The 19386-nt window shown below is 43.9% G+C and overlaps 1 protein-coding gene across 2 annotated transcripts in view; it reads left to right on the top strand.

Moving 5' to 3' along the window:
• CPM (carboxypeptidase M) overlaps positions 1-18494 on the top strand; it is a 73242-nt gene extending 54748 nt beyond the window's left edge. For both annotated transcript variants that reach the window (XM_059683571.1, XM_059683572.1), the window contains exons 5-9: positions 1404-1588; positions 2601-2771; positions 5980-6132; positions 12210-12358; positions 14512-18494. In XM_059683571.1, coding sequence (XP_059539554.1) covers positions 1404-1588; positions 2601-2771; positions 5980-6132; positions 12210-12358; positions 14512-14754 — 901 coding nt within the window. In that variant the 3' untranslated portion in view covers positions 14755-18494. The remainder of the gene's footprint in view (positions 1-1403; positions 1589-2600; positions 2772-5979; positions 6133-12209; positions 12359-14511) is intronic.
• The last annotated feature ends 892 nt before the right edge of the window (positions 18495-19386 follow it).

The following is a 19386-nucleotide window of genomic DNA, read 5'->3' as shown; positions in this document are numbered from 1 at the left end:
TGGCTAGCGGGCATGAGGTCCCTAATGATGCCCATATCACCTGCACTTTACTCTCAGAGCACCATCTTCAGTGTCCCATTTCCTGTGTAACGTCTAACTGTACGCTCCCTGAGGTCAGGAATCCTGCCCATTGTGTTCGTCAATCCCCAGGACCCAGCACAGTACCGAGGCCCTCAATAATGACCGCTGGATTTATTAAGCCAGTACGAGAACTAATCAAAAAGAAGAGTGAGTCTCACAGGATTTTTTTGAAGTGAACAGATCCTCAAGATTTTTCCTTCATCATAAAACAAAATATGAAGCTTAGAACCAGATCACTTGGCCCTTTCTCTTTTCTCCTCCCGGTTCAAAATGCTTGCATCTCTTAACGGCCAGCGTTCTTTCAGATCCGCAGTTGGGTTCATCGCCTTTAAGCCTCAGCACAATCTTCTTTGTAGTGTTAGCCTTTTTGTGGAAAATCGGCTTAGTCTGCCCACCGTAGCCACTCTGCTGCCTGTCCAACGCCGCTGCCCCCGCGCACCCGGAGTACCCTGGCCTTCTCGCCGGTGGCACTTTGTGGGGTTGGTGCTGGCCACTTACAGAAAGTCCGGCGGGTTTTAGGAACATTCGCCATGTTTACAAGAGCACTGTCAGGATGGAAAGTAGTATTTCTGAATTACACAGTTCATTTGGTTTCAAGCTGCCTCGGGCAGTTTGGAATTTCCCAATTGTCTAATATACATTTATATTCGTGCAACTAAAAGTTTGGTTGCTTCTACCCAAAATAAATAAAATCTCACCATGTGACCCCTTCAAGGTTCTCTAGCGTATTTAAACATGGCCAGAACCCTTTCCAAGTAGCACCTTCCAGTGGTTTCTGCTCTCAGTACTTTGTAACAAACCACCCCAAAATGTTGGGACTTAAAGCAACCTCTTTTTTATTTACTCTCAGTTCTGTGAGTTAGGGATTTGGGCAGCGCAGCAGAGATAGGGTTGTCTGAGCTCCGTGTATGGTGTCTGGGCCTCCGCGGGGGTCTGGCTGAGACAGCTAACGTGGGACCACATGTCTGGAGTCTCACTTCCGATTGTCCCCTGGGTTCCTCATTTCTCTGTGTGGGCTCTCCACGTGGCTAATGTTGGGGTCTCGGGGTTCCAAAAGGGAGTGGAAAGAGCAACAGCCCCCAAATGGAAATACTCATCAAACCTCTGCTTACATCCCAGTAGCTACTGTCTGCTGGTGAGAGCGAGTGGCAGGAGAGGGGGCTGCATGTTGTGTGAACGCCAGGTGTGGCTCATATTTGGAAAAACCACCCTGCACTCATATTTGGAAAAACCCCTGGAACCCAAACAAAATGTTTACACATTGCACGAATCCACTCCCGCGCATGCCATCAGTAAAGCCTAAAAAATTCTTTCTTTTAAAGGGAAAATAATAACTTCTATGACCTGAATAGAAATTTCCCCGATGCTTTTGAATTTAATAATGAATCAAGGCAGCCTGAAACTGTGGCAATCATGGAGTGGCTGAAAACAGAAACGTTTGTCCTCTCGGCAAACCTCCACGGTGGTGCCCTGGTGGCCAGTTACCCTTTCGATAACGGTGTTTCAGGTAAGCAAACTCGGGCTGAAAACTCTGCCTCTGAATGGGGATTAGCTCTGTCCCTAGTAACTTCGCTGGCAGGGGTAGAAAGAGCCGTATTTTCTCAACCCTGAGCCATCCTTCCTACAACTTATAAACAGTAGCTGGACAGTATGGCTGAATTGACAAGCAACAACAGGATTGCTTGACATTCACCAGTGAAACAGTAAAACTGGAATTTCGATGACCTCACAAGCGGCAGCATAGCTAAGGGAAAATAAAACTAGAACAACTTACCTTTCTTTGCTAAACATCCTATATAATAAAAGCCTAATATGCTAAGTGTCCTACCATTCATTCGACCGTTCAACTGGTCGCTATGATGTGCACTGACCACCAGGGGGCAGACGCTCCCACCAGTAGGTTAGTTTGCTGATGGGGTCTGACCAATCAGGACTGGGCAAGGTGGGCCGGACATGCCCTGGAGCCCTCCCACAGTTTCTCCCTGGTCCTGATTGTGCACTGGTGGGGTCCCTTGGCCTGGCCTGCACCCTCTTGCAATCCAGGATCCCTCGGGGGATGTCGAAGAGCCGGTTTCGGCCCGATCCCCACAGGCCAGGCTGAGGGACCCCACTGGTGCACGAATCCATGCACCGGGCCTCTAGTATGAGCAGTAATTGCTGACTCCTCTTAAAACTCTACAGGATGAGGTATACCCAGGCCCTAAAATATGACAGCGGTTTCATTTAACCCCTACCCAGGGGGTAACTTGACCGACCTCCAGAAATATGCAAGAGTGACTATTTAGCTGATGGAGGAGGAGTTTGGATTTATAGAAGGCTTATTCTGTGTGCTGTCACCTTGTGTGTGCTCATTACACAGTAGGAAGGAGGGGAGGGGGCATTCACGGACGTGGCTAGAGGATTTCTCTCTAAGCAATGAGAGCCTGAGTGTGAAGTGCTGGTGTTCCAGCTCATGGCACTGTGTGCTGCCTCTGGCCCTAATGTCAGCACGGTGGTCTTGGTTTGTCTTTCACCTACAGCAACGGGGACATTACACTCCCGGAGCTTGACCCCCGATGATGATGTTTTCCAATATCTTGCAAATGCCTACGCCTCAAAAAATGTCAACATGAAGAAAGGAGATCAGTGTAAAAACAAAATGAACTTTCCGAACGGGATTACAAATGGGTACTCTTGGTATCCTCTCAAAGGTGAGTTTCTCTCCATTTCTACCAGCTCCTAGTGCCTGCACCAGGGCTACCAGCTGGTTGTCATGTGTGTAGGCACCGTGTGGTCCCTTTCCTCAGAGCAGTGGGGGTGATGGCCGCTAGAGATGCTCAGACATGTTCCTCACTGCCAAGGCCGCCTTCACTCACTCAGATGCTTGTTCAGCGTTTTCTACCATGAGTCAGGGATGGTGCCAAGAAAGATGAACAGGTCACAGCTCTTACCCCCAGTTTGATAGGGAAGAGTGACATGCAAATAAGTCATTGCAATGGCAGTATAATTAAAATGAAAATAGAATTGAGAAAAGGTACAGTGCACTGGGGTGTAGAGCCAAACACAGGAGGAAGTGGGAAAGACCTTGGAGAAACGTAATGCTTGCGTCTCATCTGATGGGACAGCTGCAGCTTAGAGCCAGGGAACTGTTGTCAGGCCACAGCGAGTCCCAGTGCTGCCAGATCTTCCAGGTGATACAACAAGCTGGATTCGGACATGAGGGCTCATGGTTTTAAAGCCGCTTTGCAAGGTAAACAAAATACTCTTCCAACTGGATGCAGTGGGAGGGGAGGGGCGCCTCCAGTTTTCCAACCTCGGAACAGGCTGGCCAGTGAGGGAGGGAAGGGGAGGAGACTGCCAGGTAGGGAACATGGTGGGGAGGGGGGGTGCTCTATCAGAAGGAATAATAGAAGCAGAAGCCCTAATATAAGGGATGTCAGAGAACTCATCTTAGTCTGGGAACTGAGAGATAATAGGGACCTAGGATGGAAGGACGAGAGGGAAAACAGGGTGCTGGAGCGGGTTTCCGTGGCCTCAGTGGAAAGTGCCCCCTTCGAGGCTGGCTGGCCTGACCCTCCCAGCTGCAAGCTTCTGCACACAGGCCACTTCCCCGGTGGTTCCTCTGGGCGCAGAGGCTATCAGAAGTCTTGCATACGCTGGCACTGCGGTGTCTGGGTGGCTTCTCCAGCTTTCCAGGCAAGATAAATAAGCATAGACCACGAGTGCTAAGCAGCAGGACCAGCTAGATACCACGACATCCCAGACTTCTCTGCACTGTCCTACAGCCTCCCCACCTCCAGCTCGGGGCTCCAGCTTCATCCCTGCTCATCACAGGGGGAAAGGGCCCCTCCTGCCAGTGGCAGAGCTGTGCCTCGGATACGCTGTGTGCACATTTCCTGGCAGATCCAGGTGTGTGGGAAATTAGCGAGGAACCCAATCTTGCTGCCAGGAATTGTTCCAAGCATGCCTGTGTGTGAGCTGTGTATCCTTCGGAGAGGAAAAGGCAGGCAGAGCCAGCTACTCTAAAGAGCTTGAAACAAAGCATTCTGGCTCGGCCTGGACGCTTGGCAGCCAGGCCTGCCGGGCCTTGTCCAGCGGTGCACACGCTGTCCACACTTGGCATTCTCAGTCCCCCGTGCTTTGCACACCTGTTGTACCCCTAAAGTTCTATCTACCTGAGACGTAGCCATCCGCCAAGGGCTTTTGTTTTGATTCTCCATGTTTTCCCCTCTTCTATTTCACAGTAAAAATGAGGTCAAAGAAATACAAAACTCTATTTTAAAAAATAGAAAGGACAGAGACATTCTTCCTGGCTGGAATCTGAACCTAAATAGACACTATTTAATATTCAAATAATATTTTGATTTATTTTGACAATTTTTTTAGCATGAAATTTTTTTCTACTTTAGTACTTCCCAAATACCCTGATGGGGTTGAGAATATATATTTTATTGGGCAGATATCAAGTATAACAAATTAAAATCTGGCAGAAATTACTTCCTTTAGAGATACTATATTTTATCTCATCAAATCAAAAATGCCATTGATTGTTAAATACGATATACTACCGAGAAAGGAAAAAATGCTTCCAGCCAAACTAATTACACAATGATATTTTTTTAGCCATCAAATTTTTGACACATCCCAATTCAGAGATCTTAAAATATGAAAAGTCTTGCATCTTAGAAAAGATGAAATATGATTATAACCCGTTGAAAACAGGCTCTCCAGAGAGAAGAACTGGAAAGTATGGGTACCAGCAACCCCGGAGCAGGAGTGCCTGGGCCTCTTGCCTCGCGAGAGTCAGCACAGCACCTTTTCCTTCCCAGAAACAGCTTGATGTCATGGCTGAGAGCACGGCGGCTCGAGCAGGAGCCTGTGCCTTGGTCTGTCACCCTCTGGCTAGAATCCCTGGGCATGTTACTTACCATCTCTGACCAAGTTTCTTCATCTGTAAAATATGGGTAACAATTGCTGTGAGGCTTAGATGAGTTGATACAAAGCTCTTTAGGCAATACCTAGCAATAGTGAACGCTCATTAAATGTTGGCCATGATTATTCCTCCAAATTGGTGTACTACTTAGCTTAAAAAAAATTTTTTTTAATATTTTTATTGATTTCAGAGAGGAAGAGAGAGGGAGAGAGAGATAGTAACATCAATGATGAGAATCATTGATCAGCTGCCTCCTCCCCGCCCCCCCCCCCCAATTGGCCCAAAACCTGGGCAGTGTGCCCTTGACTGGACTTGAACCAGGGACCCTTCAGTCCAAAGGCTGATGCTCTATCCACTGAGACAAACCAGCTAGGGCTGTAGGAATATTTTTTTAATATATTTTATTGATTTTTTACAGAGAGGAAAGGAGAGGGATAGAGAGTTAGAAACATCGAGAGAGGAATATCGATCAGCTGCCTCCTGCACACCCCCCACTGGGGATGTACCCGCAACCCAGGTACATGCCCTTGACCGGAATCGAACCTGGGACCTTTCAGCCCGCAGGCCGACGCTCTATCCACTGAGCCAAACCGGCTATGGCTGTAGGAATATTTTTAAAGAAGTGTCACTGTAGTGTATGTCTGTTTAAAATGGAATTTAGGAAAGAAAGATAATTTGAAGCATCCTTTTTGTAATGTATGATTACAAACTAGGACCCTTCCCCTGCCCCTCACTTAATTTTAGGCACAGTTGAACTTCAATCAGCTGTGATCTGGTTACCCATATGGGAAGATTTAGGGTTGCCCGGTCATGCCTGGGTAACGAGCTGCCAAGCCCTGATTTTATATGCTAATATGCCAACTTCACCTTTTCCTGTTTACGTGTACTTTCCGTGCAACTGTCTGATTCACTGGTCCTCAAAGGCTGGGACTCTTGGCTCCACTCCAATTTTAAACCTTAAAAATATTGACTATGCTTGTGCTTAGGTGGAATGCAGGATTATAACTACATCTGGGCCCAGTGCTTTGAAATTACGTTGGAGCTGTCATGCTGTAAATATCCTCGCGAGGAGAAGCTTCCGTTCTTCTGGGATTCCAACAAAGCCTCGCTGATTGAATACATAAAACAGGTGCACCTAGGTTTGTACGCTTTCCTGATTAGTTCCTGTTACAAAATATAACCTCTAGCAGAGCCTCTGGGCTGAGAAAATGAAGCCCCTGTTTGTGCTTTCTCAGTCCAGCCCCACTTTCGTACACAACTAACGGTTTACAACTCTCTGCGTGAGCGTCTGCAGCGTGTGAGAAATGCAGTGCCTGTAGGTTCATATAAGAGAAAGCATGGTGTATGCTGCTTTAATGTGGGGATGTGATATCGAGTAGTTCTCATTGTACATGTTGAGGGACCGGGAGAGCTGGGAAAACATCAGGAAAACGGGTTGTTACGTCATCACTCAGTTAGAAAAGAGCCAAGTTTGCTTGTCACCCGCCAGGCCATGTCACAGACTCAGAGAACATCGGACATGCCGATGCACCCTTAGCTCTCACCCCTCCCACCCTTCACGCTGCCAAATGGCCTGGCACCGGGCATCCTCCAGCCCGTTTTTTGACAGCTCTCTGGCCTTGATCACAGATGGACAGACCGAATGTGGGGAGAGTGGTTGTCCTCAAACGTCAGCAGTCGACTCCCCGGGGCGTCTGTTAAAACACAGATTTCCGGGTCCCTCCCAGGGTGTGTGTGATTCCGTGGGTCCTGCATGGTTAGCATCTCCCCGGGGGATGCCGACGCTGCGGATCCAGAGAAACACCCGCTGGTGGTGGCGATGGAGTCACACACAGTTCACTGGAGCTCATTTGACAGCCTGTGTCTCTCTGGGCGGGGTGGGTATGGAAGGCTCTTCATTGCCAGAGTTAAAGTTATTTTTCTCCATTCAGAACGGCTTAGGGAAAGAAATATCGAGAAATGACACAAAAGTTATGCTACCACATCAAGCCACAGTTGGGGGGGGGGGGTATGTTTGTGTTGAAGAGGCTTGTATTGTGTGCCTGCTGCATAATTGCATCATTCCTGTGACTTTGTAGATGCTTCCCACCTGCTACCAAGGAGGGAAAAGTAAGAAGCACAGAGGTACAGGACTGAGTACAAGGAGAATTAAGAGCTCTCCTTGACCACTAATCCAAAGAATGGGTGCCCCCCCCCCTTTCATACCTATTTTCCCATTCCCATGCCCCCTGCCCAACACGAGTACACAGAGGTTACTGGTGACCTCCCAGGACGGTGTCTAACTGGCTGAGACGTACATGGGTCTCAGATGCTGTGGCAGATGCTACAAAATTTCATCTTTCTTTTTCACTAGCATATACCATTTATTTTCTTATTGTTAATCCTCCCCCGAGGATATTTCTTCCATTTGAATTTTAGAGACTGGGAGATGGGGGGGAGAGAGGAGAGAGAGAGAGAGAGAGAGAGAGAGAGAGAGAGAGAGAGAGAGAGAGAGACATTGATGTGAGCGAGACACATAGATTGGTTGCCTCCCATACATGCCCCCAACCGGGACGGGGGACCAAACCTGAGACTCTTCAATGCACAGGCCCACACTCTACCACTGAGCCACACTGGCCAGGGCATAACATCTATTAAGCTTATTATTGTGCCTTTCTCCTTTCTAATTGTCGTCAACGTTTGCTTGGAATGCTCTCTTGCTTAATATTCTAGTATTTATCCACTAGATTTTCCTCACGAGACACATACCAGCTTAACCTTTCTACTGTATTTCTGACTGTATCGGCCCTTTAGTGTGTACTCTGCCTATCTTTTCTAAAATGTCTCCTCACCAGCATCAACGGCGGAGCGTCACTGAACATGCACTGCGCTCCACGGAACTGCACCACTATTTTAGAAATTCGTTGAGGTTACTTACCAAGCACGGAATTAAGGCAGGCCCTGAGGAGCTCATCGTGCTGACATAGCATTGCCAGTGAGGGGCTTTGTAAACTGTTCGATAGCATGCAAACTACAGCATAGCTGTTGCCATTATTAATTTGGAAGGCATGCAAGCCCCTTTACACGAGGTCTTAATACAGAATCTGTGTCTGTCTGGCTGGCTCTATAATGAGACATGCACAGCTCACTTAAAAATGTATTCGTCAGCACACCAACCCTGCCCCCTTGTGGTTTAACACAGAGGTGTCGTTTTTTTGTGTTTTTTCTAGCTTAACATGAAATCCTATTTCAAAACACTGATACAGTGTCGTTATTGTTACTTGATAGATAGAAAGAAAGGTTCTCTTCATACTGGTGCCCAATAGGCAGCCAAAGAATATCCTTGTTTGTGGGTGATGGGAGCAAACACCTCCTTCCTGGTATTGTCCTGGTTTAAGGAAATTGTTGGTATTTGTCAGTCGCACTTGCTGGTACAATTTCACCACTTGCTAAGGAAGATGCCTCAGATTTTGATCCCCCTGACGCCTCGGAGGGGCCTGGCCAAGAGGACAGGAAGGCCCACGCTGTTTTGTCGTCTGCCCGTGTAAAACCTTGAGCAAGGCACTTGTCCAAATGCAGTTCCAGTCGTTCTGGGCTCTCTCTTCTACCCCCTTGAGCTATCTATCTGTTAGGCCATATTGTTTTGATAATTATACCTTTCTTGGTACAGTTTGAAATCAGGAAGCATGATTCCTCCCCCTTTTTTTCTCAAGGCTTCTTTGTCTATTCAGGGTCTCCTGTGATCCCATAACATTTCAGGATGAGTTCTAGTTGAGAAGAACGCCATTCGTATTTTGATAGGGACTGCAGGCCTCAAGGCCAACACAGCAAAAGAGGGCGAGTCTGATTCTAGGGGCCTGGCATGCTTGTCCCCTCTCTGGGGAGAAGCAAAGATGAGCGGGACACAGTGTTACCTGTTGCTGTCCTCTCTCCCCAAAGCAGCCCTGAACCCTGAGGTTTGGGGGATGGCCCGCAGCACCCAGAAACCTAAGCAACCTGTCCTAAGAGAACCTGGTACGTGCTGAGTTCCGGAAGCCTGTGGGTCACAGGTAGCTGTCAATCTGTCACCCGATGCAGAGTAGGTAGCAACTGGTCACCCGGGGGAACAGGGAGTGGACACGCCGTCTCCGAGTCCCACCCATTGTGCCCGGCAGATGCAGTCCCAGTTCTTGCCAGACACAGGCTTCTCATTCACGAAGCTGGTACACTTCCAAGGGAAGCGGAGCTTTACGTTTCTCTACCTCGTTTTCAGGGGGGCCCACAAAATTTAAGCCTCAGATTTTATTCTCCTTTGTTTATTATCTGAGCTTTTTCCAGAATTTTACTTTTTTGTTCCCCTGATGTAATAGTACTGGCTCTCTCTGCATCTCTTTGGAGCTACTGGTCTTTTTCCAATATTTCAGTTTCAACATATAAAAATAAATTGTGTCTTCTGGTAAAACAATTACTCCCCTCTAAAGGAAAGGTTTGATGGTGCCTGGACAGAATATTGTAAAGACATGTAAGGTATGAAGACAGCTTTTATTTGGCTGATGTATGGGGTTTCCCTCCAATAGAAACTCCATATTTAAGCATGGTCTGTGTTTGTTCAGCAACAGTGACATTCAAATACCCCAGCCTTCCCTAGCCTGAAGAACTGTCTCTAGTTTTGGAATGTGAAATATAGGATTTAAAATGAGAAGAGTTTAAAATGTAAATGGCCTTTTATTAACTAACCATAGTTCTGAAAAAATTTTTTAAATATATTTTATTGATTTTTTACTGAGAGGAAGGGAGAGGGATTGAGAGTTAGAAACATCGATGAGAGAGAAACATCAATCAGCTGCCTCCTGCACACTCCCCACTGGGTATGTGCCCGCCACCAAGGTACATGCCCTTGACCAGAATTGAACCTGGGACCCTTGAGTCCGCAAGCCAACACTCTATCCACTGAGCCAAACCGGTTAGGGCCATAGTTCTGAAATTTTGAGGTGAGGGGTATGGTGTTGGTTCGGTGTGGGCTCCGGAGACCAGCATGGACTCACAGCTAGGCTATGCCACGTAGCTGGTTGTGTGAGTTTGAGAAGGTTGTTGCATAATCCAATAGCTTAGTTTCCTCACCGTGTAAAGCTGTGGCAATAACATTGCCTAGCTCATACAGTTGATGTGAGGATTCAGTAAGAAAATGCACATTAAGCACTTAGCATAGAACCTGAAATATACCAACTGATCAATAAATATTCAGTTATTAGTAATGATAAGACTCCATCAATCAATTCCATGCTCCCAAGTAACCCTGTGATTATAAGTTTGTTACCCATGTAGTTTGCCTTACGGCAAGACACTATTGAATCCCTTGCATAGATAATTACCCTGTTGTAAAGTAATACATTGGTGTTGTTGAGTTTTGTTTAGGATTTTATGGAATCTACCTGTGGCAAAGTCACAGTGCAGTTTGGTGACTGAGAAAACATCTTGAAAATGACAGGAATGGATTTAGGATTTTATGCTTTCTAATTGTGATATAACATACTTAACCTGTAAATCAGATTGGTAGCTTGATTGTATGTTAATTACATTAAACATAAGTTTACCAGGTTCTGGATCAAGGTGGTGATGTAGGAGGGTCCTAAACTCGCCTCCTCCCACAGACACCAAATCTGCAGCTACAAATGAAACAGATTCCTCTGAAAGAAACTCAGAAACTACCTGACAGACTCCTACATATTGAGTGAATGAGAAGAAGAAAAACACACATTGAAACTATTGGAGAGGCTGAGACACAATCTTGCCATAAACCTTATTCCAAGTACAGCACCCACAATCAGGAAGGAACTCACAACTCTGTTCCCTGAGGTGTGAAAGGTTTGAACCCCACATCTGGCACCCCATCTTTTAAGAACTGCACTAGAGAGATGAGCCCCCAAAACATCTAACTTTGAAAGGTGATGGTCTTGCATCCATGAGACCCACAAGGATATAGAAAACTAAGAAACAGTTCTTAGAGGCCCCATAAGACTCACCTGGCTATCCACCCGCAGAGACAGCCAACTGAGAAATGCCCAGTCTCTCTTTGAATGAAGCCTGTTTGCTTATCTTAAAGCTTCAACCCAAGGGGCAGGCCTCTAATTTAACCCACATCTAGGTACCTACTGAAATATTCTCCATAGATGGAGACTGACAGGTATCATCATTTCACCTCCCTCCTAGTTACCAGTATCTCCACACCCTCTCCTTCCCCCACAAAAAAATGTGACTAAAATATTGGCAGAGGATCTGAATAGAGATTTTTCCAAAGAAGAATAATAGCCAACAGGTACATGAAAAGGTGCACAACATCAATAATCATCAGAGAAAAGCAAATCAGAATCACGGTGAAGTGTACTGCCTCCCACCTGTTAGAATGGCTATTACCAAAAAGACCCGAAATGACAAGTGTTGGCGAGGATGTGGAGAAAAAGGAACCCTTTTACACCGTTTGTGGGAATGTAAACTGGTACAGTCTCTGTGTAAAAACAGCATGGGGGTTCCTCACAAAGTTAGCATAGAATTACTGTATGATCTGGCAATTCTACTTCAGGGAGAAACACTAACTTGGAGAGATCTCTGCACCCCCATGTTCACTGCGGCTTTACTTACAATAGCCAAGACAGAGAAGCAACCTAAGTGTCCATCAGCGGATGAATAAAGAAAATGTGGTATATATTTACTATGGAATATTATCCAGCCATAGGAAAAGGGTGAAATCTTGCAACATGGATTGACCTTGAAGGTGTGATGCTAAGTGAAATAAGTCAGACAGAGAGATACCGAGAACACCTTGGTAGCTGCCAGAGGCAGAGGGTGGGAGAAATGTGTGGTCAAAAGGTATAGACTTCCAGTTCAAAAATAAATTAAGTCCTGGAGATGTAATGTGCATTGTGGTGAATATAGTTAAGAATACTGTATTGTAATTTGAAATTTGCTAAGAGAGTAAATCTTAAAAGTTCTCATCATAAGGAAAAAATTGTAACTGTTAACTAGACATATTGTGGTGATCATTTCATAATATATACATATGTCAAATCGTTATGTTGCATACCTGAAACTAATAGATTTTATGTCTATTATATCTCTTTTTTTTAAGTTTTTCTTCTCAAACATTTTATTAACTCAAAACAGCTCATAAATATTGGACATATTTTACTTAATTACAAGAAGTATTTTTCATATGCCATAATACATAGTATTAACATTTAATTCTCGTTTTGCCTTACAGGTATAAAGGGTCAAGTTTTTGATCAAAAGGGAAATCCATTACCCAATGTAATTGTAGAAGTCCAAGACAGAAAACATATCTGCCCCTATAAAACCAACAAATTTGGAGAGTATTACCTCCTTCTCTTGCCTGGGTCATATACGTTAAATGTAAGTACACAGTTCTAGTTTTTGGTATTAAAATACTATAAAATTCACAATACTTACTTACCCACCTAGAAGGAATATAAAATATGTCTGGCAAGTCCAAAAGTAGTACATGAGGACAAAGGAAAAAACAACATCAGACTTGCCTGTGGCCGGGACTAAGAGAAGTGAGCATGATAGGAACAAACCAAAAAAAAAAACTTGTTTTTTTCCCAACTGGCAGTTACTATTTTTAATAACGGCTAAATCCTATTTCTTGTGATACTTTTTATGATTAAAAAAAAGAAAGAAAAACCTCATACATTGTGTACTCTAAACAATGTAGCTAGAGTACTTGCAAGCTTTATGAAATACCATTTTAATGCCCATTTCATGAGACATCATTTCTGCTATTAAAAAATAGATTTGGCCCGGCCAGTGTTGCTCAATGCTTGAGCGTTGACCCATGAACCAGGAGGTCGGTTGATTCCCCAACAGGGCACATGCCTGGGTTGTGGGCTCCATCCCCAGCAGGGGGTATGTAGGAAGCAGCCAGTCAATAATTCTCTCTCATCATTGATGTTTCTCTCTCTCTCTCTCTCTCTCTCTCTCTCTCTCTCTCTCTCTCTCTCTGAAATCAATGAAAATATACTTTAAAAAATATATTTGGACACAATTTCCTTAGGATTCATTATAAGTAAAATTTGATGCACAAAATTTAGCACTATATTAAGCGATAGACATATTTTGCAGACCTTTCAAAAGCAAATGATAAGTTTTCCAACCAATGCAAGTAAAAGTTCAGGTTTTAATTTTAATTTAAGATGCATGTTTCTGAGTCATTCTTCCTAGTAGGAAGCATGCACTGGTTTGAGCCCAGGTAAGCTTATGTAAATGAACTAAATGAATAAGTGTCTGATTTAGCTGTCCAGATTGTGTCTCTTATTCTTTGATAATATGACTTTCCTCTAAGAAATTCAAAATTCTCCACTTTGCTTAGTGGGTCTAATGTCAAGCGTGCAGTTGTTCTGAGCAGAGCTACTCCTAGGAGAAGGCAGTCTGTCCTGTAGGAAAAACTGGCTTTGCATTTCATTATTTCATCTTCAGGACATAATAAAGGCATGGCTTTCAGTTTATAAAACTATAGAATTCAGGGCCTCCCTGCTCCCCAGGTTATTCCTACAGTTTCCAGCAGCGGAGCTCATCAATTGCTAATCCTTTTAAGAATCTCTCCTTCTACTGAGTGGCTAGAGCTGGAAACCTCAACTCACTGTGACGCTTTGTATAAAAAAGGCCCTTTATTTTCCTGTCATGTGCTGTGACATTTCCATTCTATGGGGGGAGGGGGTTTCCTTGTAGTGAATCTAAATTACTTTTATATAATCCCATAAGTAAGCCACACCTTTACAGAATAGTTATGAATAGTTCATTTCCAATTAGACCAACACAGTACATGTTGGCTTTACCTACTAGTTCTAGGGCAAGATTGCAAGGCTAGACTTTGGAAATGGAAATGAATGGCTAAAATACATACTAATTAATGGTTATGTAAATGTTCCATTCTTCTCTCTCTTCACCATATATATTAAAAGCATCTCTCAGTGGACATGATCTATAATTAGTTTAGCATTTGTTCTATTTTTCCTGATCATTTCCCCCAACAACAACAAAAAGTCTAGCTAAAGATTCAGACACATATGAACAAAACCAAGTAAAATTAAAGCTTTATAAGGAAAGAGTAAACTTGTACACTTAGATCAGCTGCAAGGAAATGGAATAAATTAAGAAAATAATCCCACTTACAAAGGATCTTGATACCCAATCAGGATATTAAGTACAGACTTGGGACAAGAGAAACAGCTCTTTACCTTTAATCTCCATGAAAATGATGGGGCAGGATCAGTCCACCGCCTCCTGCTGCTGACTTACACCTCGTGATGAAGGACCTGTCTGTATTCCACTTTGTAATTCTTGGCAACAGCATTCACAACTATGGTCCATACCAACAGACATTGGGCAACTCTTTCAATGAGCAGAACTGAAGTGGTTACTAGCCTGGGGGGCCCGGCAGGTTGTTCCATGTGTTTCATAAAGGCAGCATTTGAGTGGTGGATATTAGTGTTTGCACCACAAAACATCTGAAATCATTCAAATAATTGTTTCTTGTTTCTCCTCAGGTTACAGTCCCTGGACAAGAGCCATACCTCACAAAGGTGATTATCCCAAAAAAATCCCAGGACTTCAGTGCCCTTAAAAAGGATATTGTATTTCCACTCAGAGGGCAATTGGATTCTATCCTAGTATCAAATCCTTCATGTCCTATGATTCCTCTATACAGTATTTTGCCAAGCCACTCAGCCGCAACAAAGCCTAGTCTGTTCTTACTCTTAGTGACTCTTTTTCACATATTGTTCAAATAAAGCAAAATGTGAAACTCAACCCCATCACCACCTGGAATCAGGGATTACTCATGCCAGGTTACTGCAAATCTAACTCCCTCTGTGAGACAACTGGCCAAACGCCACCGTCCTTCCCTAAGAAGACAAATGGTTAAATCCTGTAACGAGAAATGTGTGGTGATAATGAAAGGAATGATTTAGTTTTGATGATGAATAGAAGACACCCACCTATCAAGTACTGCCCACTTACACTTCATTTTAAAGTCATCTTAGAAATTTGTAAGAAGTTAAACTTGAGGAGCAAAAATGAAGCTCCTGAAAGAAGACGACGAAAAAAAAAGAAGCTAATTCTGGATACAGAGAGACAGATGAATATAAGCAATGAACATGAACATTTATTGATCACCTATCATATACAAGACCTTGCTATGAGTGCTATATATGAAGAGATAGTGCCATATATCATTAGTTCTCAGGACAGGGAAAAATGATAACAAGACTGGGAATATTTAGCTTTGCAAATGTTCTAAGGAAATATGAGAGAAAATAGGCAGCCATGTCTCAGTGGCCCCAGAAAATATGGGCCTAATAGCATAACAAGGTGTTGCCTACAGAGTCCCAAAAATATGGGTCATTTAAGTGTCCCTGCCGTTCTGCACCTGGATGCCACAGTCCTGTCATGCTGATAACCGCCAAATGTGTAATTCTAGCCTCTAGCCTCAGACTCACATCCAACTGCCCACTGGATATATATCCACCTGGATGTGAACAGAGGTACCTCAAACTCATGCAAAAATGGAACATACTTTTCTCCCTAGAGCTGCTCTTCCTCCTGTATCCTGTCTCAATTCCTGGTACCACCAAACCTGGGAGTTCTCCTTGATACTTTTTCCTCCTCTGTCATCCCATATATTCCATCAATCACTAAAGACTATAATTATCGATTCTACCCTCCCTCCAGGACTACTAACACTGCCAAGTTCCGGCCGTCACAGCTCACCTGCACCACTGCTCCCAGCTTCCTCCTCTTCAGATCCATCCTCCACATGGCACTGGGGAAGGGGGTCTCTTTGAAACAAAAGTCAACAACCTGCTGACACCTAATGTCCTGCTGTGTCCCGGTGCCTGCAATGCCATTCTGACCCACTTTTTCTTTCTTCCTCCCTCTTTTACAACTCGGTTTAGGCATCGACTCCTCCAGGAAGCCTTTGCTGAGCATCATTCCATTCCTTTCCATCTCACCTCCTCCCAGTCAATCTGGGAACCCTCCTCTTTGCTCCCCAAATAGAACAGGTTACCTCTACTATTGGATTTACAACACTGTGTTATAATCTTCTACTTCCAGGTACGAGTTTTCTCTAGTAGAGTGAGCTCTTTGGGACCGAGGGGCTAATTTGTTTGAAAAATGCATTTTTACATCCTCAGAGAACATATTAGAAATTGAATGAATGAACAAAGGGTTCCAGCAATCTGCTACTCCCAGTCTCTCCCAGAAACTGTATAGGGCTTTGAGTTAAACTAGATCCCATGCTTTGGCAATTTCTGGTTCCTAGTAATGCTGACAGAAGAGTGTTTTCATATATGTATCAAGAAATAAATTCAAATACGGTGCTTTTACTGGACTTTGCATTTATCCTAAGCTTCATAGTAAAAGTATATTACCTATTAACTCTAAGGCTACCTTTTTTATTATTGGAAAACAAAATTTTTATCATTAGTACTCAATATGAAGCATTTATTCTCCACAATAATGACAGTTAACCTAACTTAAAACATTATATAAGGGGAAGTATCAAACAGAAAATGAAACTATACTTGGCTTGGTACCTGGTGAATGCTTGAGAACCATACATGAATGGGAGATACCTGGGCATTTAGGACCTATTCTTGTGCCAAGCTTAGTCTGTCTATACAAAATCATACATGTTTAATATAAACAAAATTTATAATCTTTTACTCACGTCTTTAAAATCTGGCAATAACCTAAATATCTTGATCATTTTTATTTAAATAAACCGTAACTTATTATACTTGAAAGCATATGTTAATATATTACAGAAAATGATTTGGTATATTACATATAAAAGTATATGAAATTTGGCTTGATTTGCCATTAATCCCTAAAGAATTTTTCAAATCAGGCATTCTGAGTTCTAACTTTTCCTTTCCCGAGACAGCAAATTTTTTGCCTTTTTAATCTTATTTTTTACTCTTTTATTGTTAATTTTTAAATTAAATTTATTAGGGTGACATTGATTAACAAAATTATGGTAGCAATTTTTGAAGAAACATGAACCAAAATCTGAATTGGTTCATGAGCCATAATGTTAAGGAAATGTTTTTAAAATCAGAAATTTTATCAGAATCAAAATTATTTAGAGATGAGCAAAACAATTAAAATAATCTCCAAGCCAAATGCACGCCAAACCTGAACTTAATTCTGAGCAGGTTTGGGGAACATATTTTCAGCAATGCCCTACGGTTTGCAGCAAGAGTTAGTAAGTACCGCTACACCCCCCACTAATCCATGAAGTGTCCAAGAGGAGAAACAACTATGGAATCCGACCAGATCCCCACATCTCCCTGCAGAACAGCTTCCCTACTGTTCCCACCCTGCTACACTCCTCAGGTTCTAACTTCAGATATAACTCCTTTCATGGAGAAACCGATATGGTAAAGGTTTGCAAGATAGAAGAAAAGATAGCAGGTGGCAGTAAAACGATACTTAGGTGGGAGCCCTGGGTGCAAGCCCACCCCGCACTGTTTCCTTACCTGTCAAATGGAGGCCTCTGCCTGCCTGAGCCGATTCTGTGACGTCGGAAGCGGCAGTGTGAGAGCCGCACCGGTGCTGTCTTTGGTGCTTGCCCTGGTGGAGGAAGGATAATTAACACGCAAGTGGTCAATATTTTGAAGGCTGTGTAACTTATCCAGGACCAAGTCTTTTGCCTCAGATACAAACAGAATTGGTCTGAAAACAAATGAAGCATCGGTTAGCTAGAATGATCATTTAATTACACTTAAGGAAACTTGCATGAAGTAACAGTTTTTCTGATGTAGGTACTCGAATTATGTAAACATGAGCGAATCTTTAAAGAAATGTTGCTAAATCCCTGCAGGTAAGTGTCAGTGTTGATTTTGGTGCCTCATTTACCACATTCAGACTTGAGTGGTTGGATGTACTTGATGTTTTGTTCCAGAAGCACTTTTACGTGTTGTACCTGTAGAAAGTAAAAATATCTGGCACTTGATTGGAAATAGCGTTTCCTTGGAAATCCCGAAAAATGAGCCTAGCATATTGTCTCGTGGCAACAGGATAAGTTGCTCCCTGAGAAGTTTGATTCTTATTGTACACAGTGAAAACACAGTTAATGCCTATTTGATGACAGATCCCTTATACCTTCCTCATGACTTTAGATTGGGGGAGAGGGAGAAAATGGTTAAAGAGAAACAAAAAAGTTAATAACACCTAAAAGAGAAGTTTGGGGAAAGTCTAACTTTATTATATACTTTATGTCACCAACAAGCAGGTATTGTACTGTATTACTTACAAACTTTTATTATGCTTTAGCATATTAACTATTCCACAGTCTTTTATAGATATCTCTAAATGATTTTTGAAGTTTTCTCAGTGACTTTCTAATTAAGAACCTTAAGTGTACAAATTAAGAATGTAAACTTTTATTGGGTATTGGCCATGACTACCTCTGAACTCAGTAAATCTAAAATGTATCTTATTCTCAATAAATTAATATTCATGTAAACCATGGATGCTGTTTCTTTCCATTACATTACTTTGAAAACAAATACTTACACAAGTGTAACAAAGTCCACATACTAGAGAACTGATTACCACTGAATAAAGACTGGTAAAGACCAGATTTAATGACCCTTTATGAAGCAATACTATAACTCTTCAAAGCCCAGGTAGTTCTTTCATAACTTTATGATATACTAGAAGCCTAGTGCATGAAATTCGTGCACGGGTAGGGTCCCTAGGCCTGGTTGGCAATCAGGGCCGATCTGTGGGGCAACCAGTTGGGTGATTGGGGGGGCCCCCTACTGGCACCTGCCTTGGCCAGCCTGGCACCACCCGCTCACCGGCCCCGCCCACTGCTGCCACTGCTCACCTCCCTCTGTGGTGCAATTGGGGCAGGGGGGTGGGGGGAAACCTGCTGGCACCCGCCTTGGCTGGCCTGGGGCCTGCGGGCTGGGGGCAGCTACTGCATTGAGCATCTGCCCCCTGGTGGTCAGTGCACATCATAGTGACCAGTTGTTCTGCCATTCAGTTGATTTGCATATTAGGCTTTTAGTATATAGGACTAGAGGCCCGGTGCACAAAAATTTGTGCACTCGGGGGGGAAGGGGAGGTCCCTCAGCCCAGCCTGTGCCCTCTCGCAGTCTGGGACCCCTCGGGAGATAACAACCTGCTGGCTTAGGCCTGCTCCCGGGTGGCAGAGGGCAGGCCCAATCCCTAGGTGCAGCCCCTGGTCAGGCTCAGAGCAGGGCCGATTGGGGAGTTGGGGTGCCGCCCCCTGTCATGCACAGAGCAGGGTGGATCGGGAGGTTGCGATGCCACCCTCAGTCACGCTCAGGGTAGGGCCGATTGGGGGGTTGGGGCACCGCCCCCTGTCACACTCAAGGCAGGGTCGATGA

The sequence above is a fragment of the Myotis daubentonii genome, chromosome 2 (genome assembly GCF_963259705.1).
Source record: "Myotis daubentonii chromosome 2, mMyoDau2.1, whole genome shotgun sequence".
Classification (NCBI taxonomy): Eukaryota; Metazoa; Chordata; class Mammalia; order Chiroptera; family Vespertilionidae; genus Myotis; species Myotis daubentonii.
This window is presented reverse-complemented; position numbering and strand designations above follow the sequence as displayed.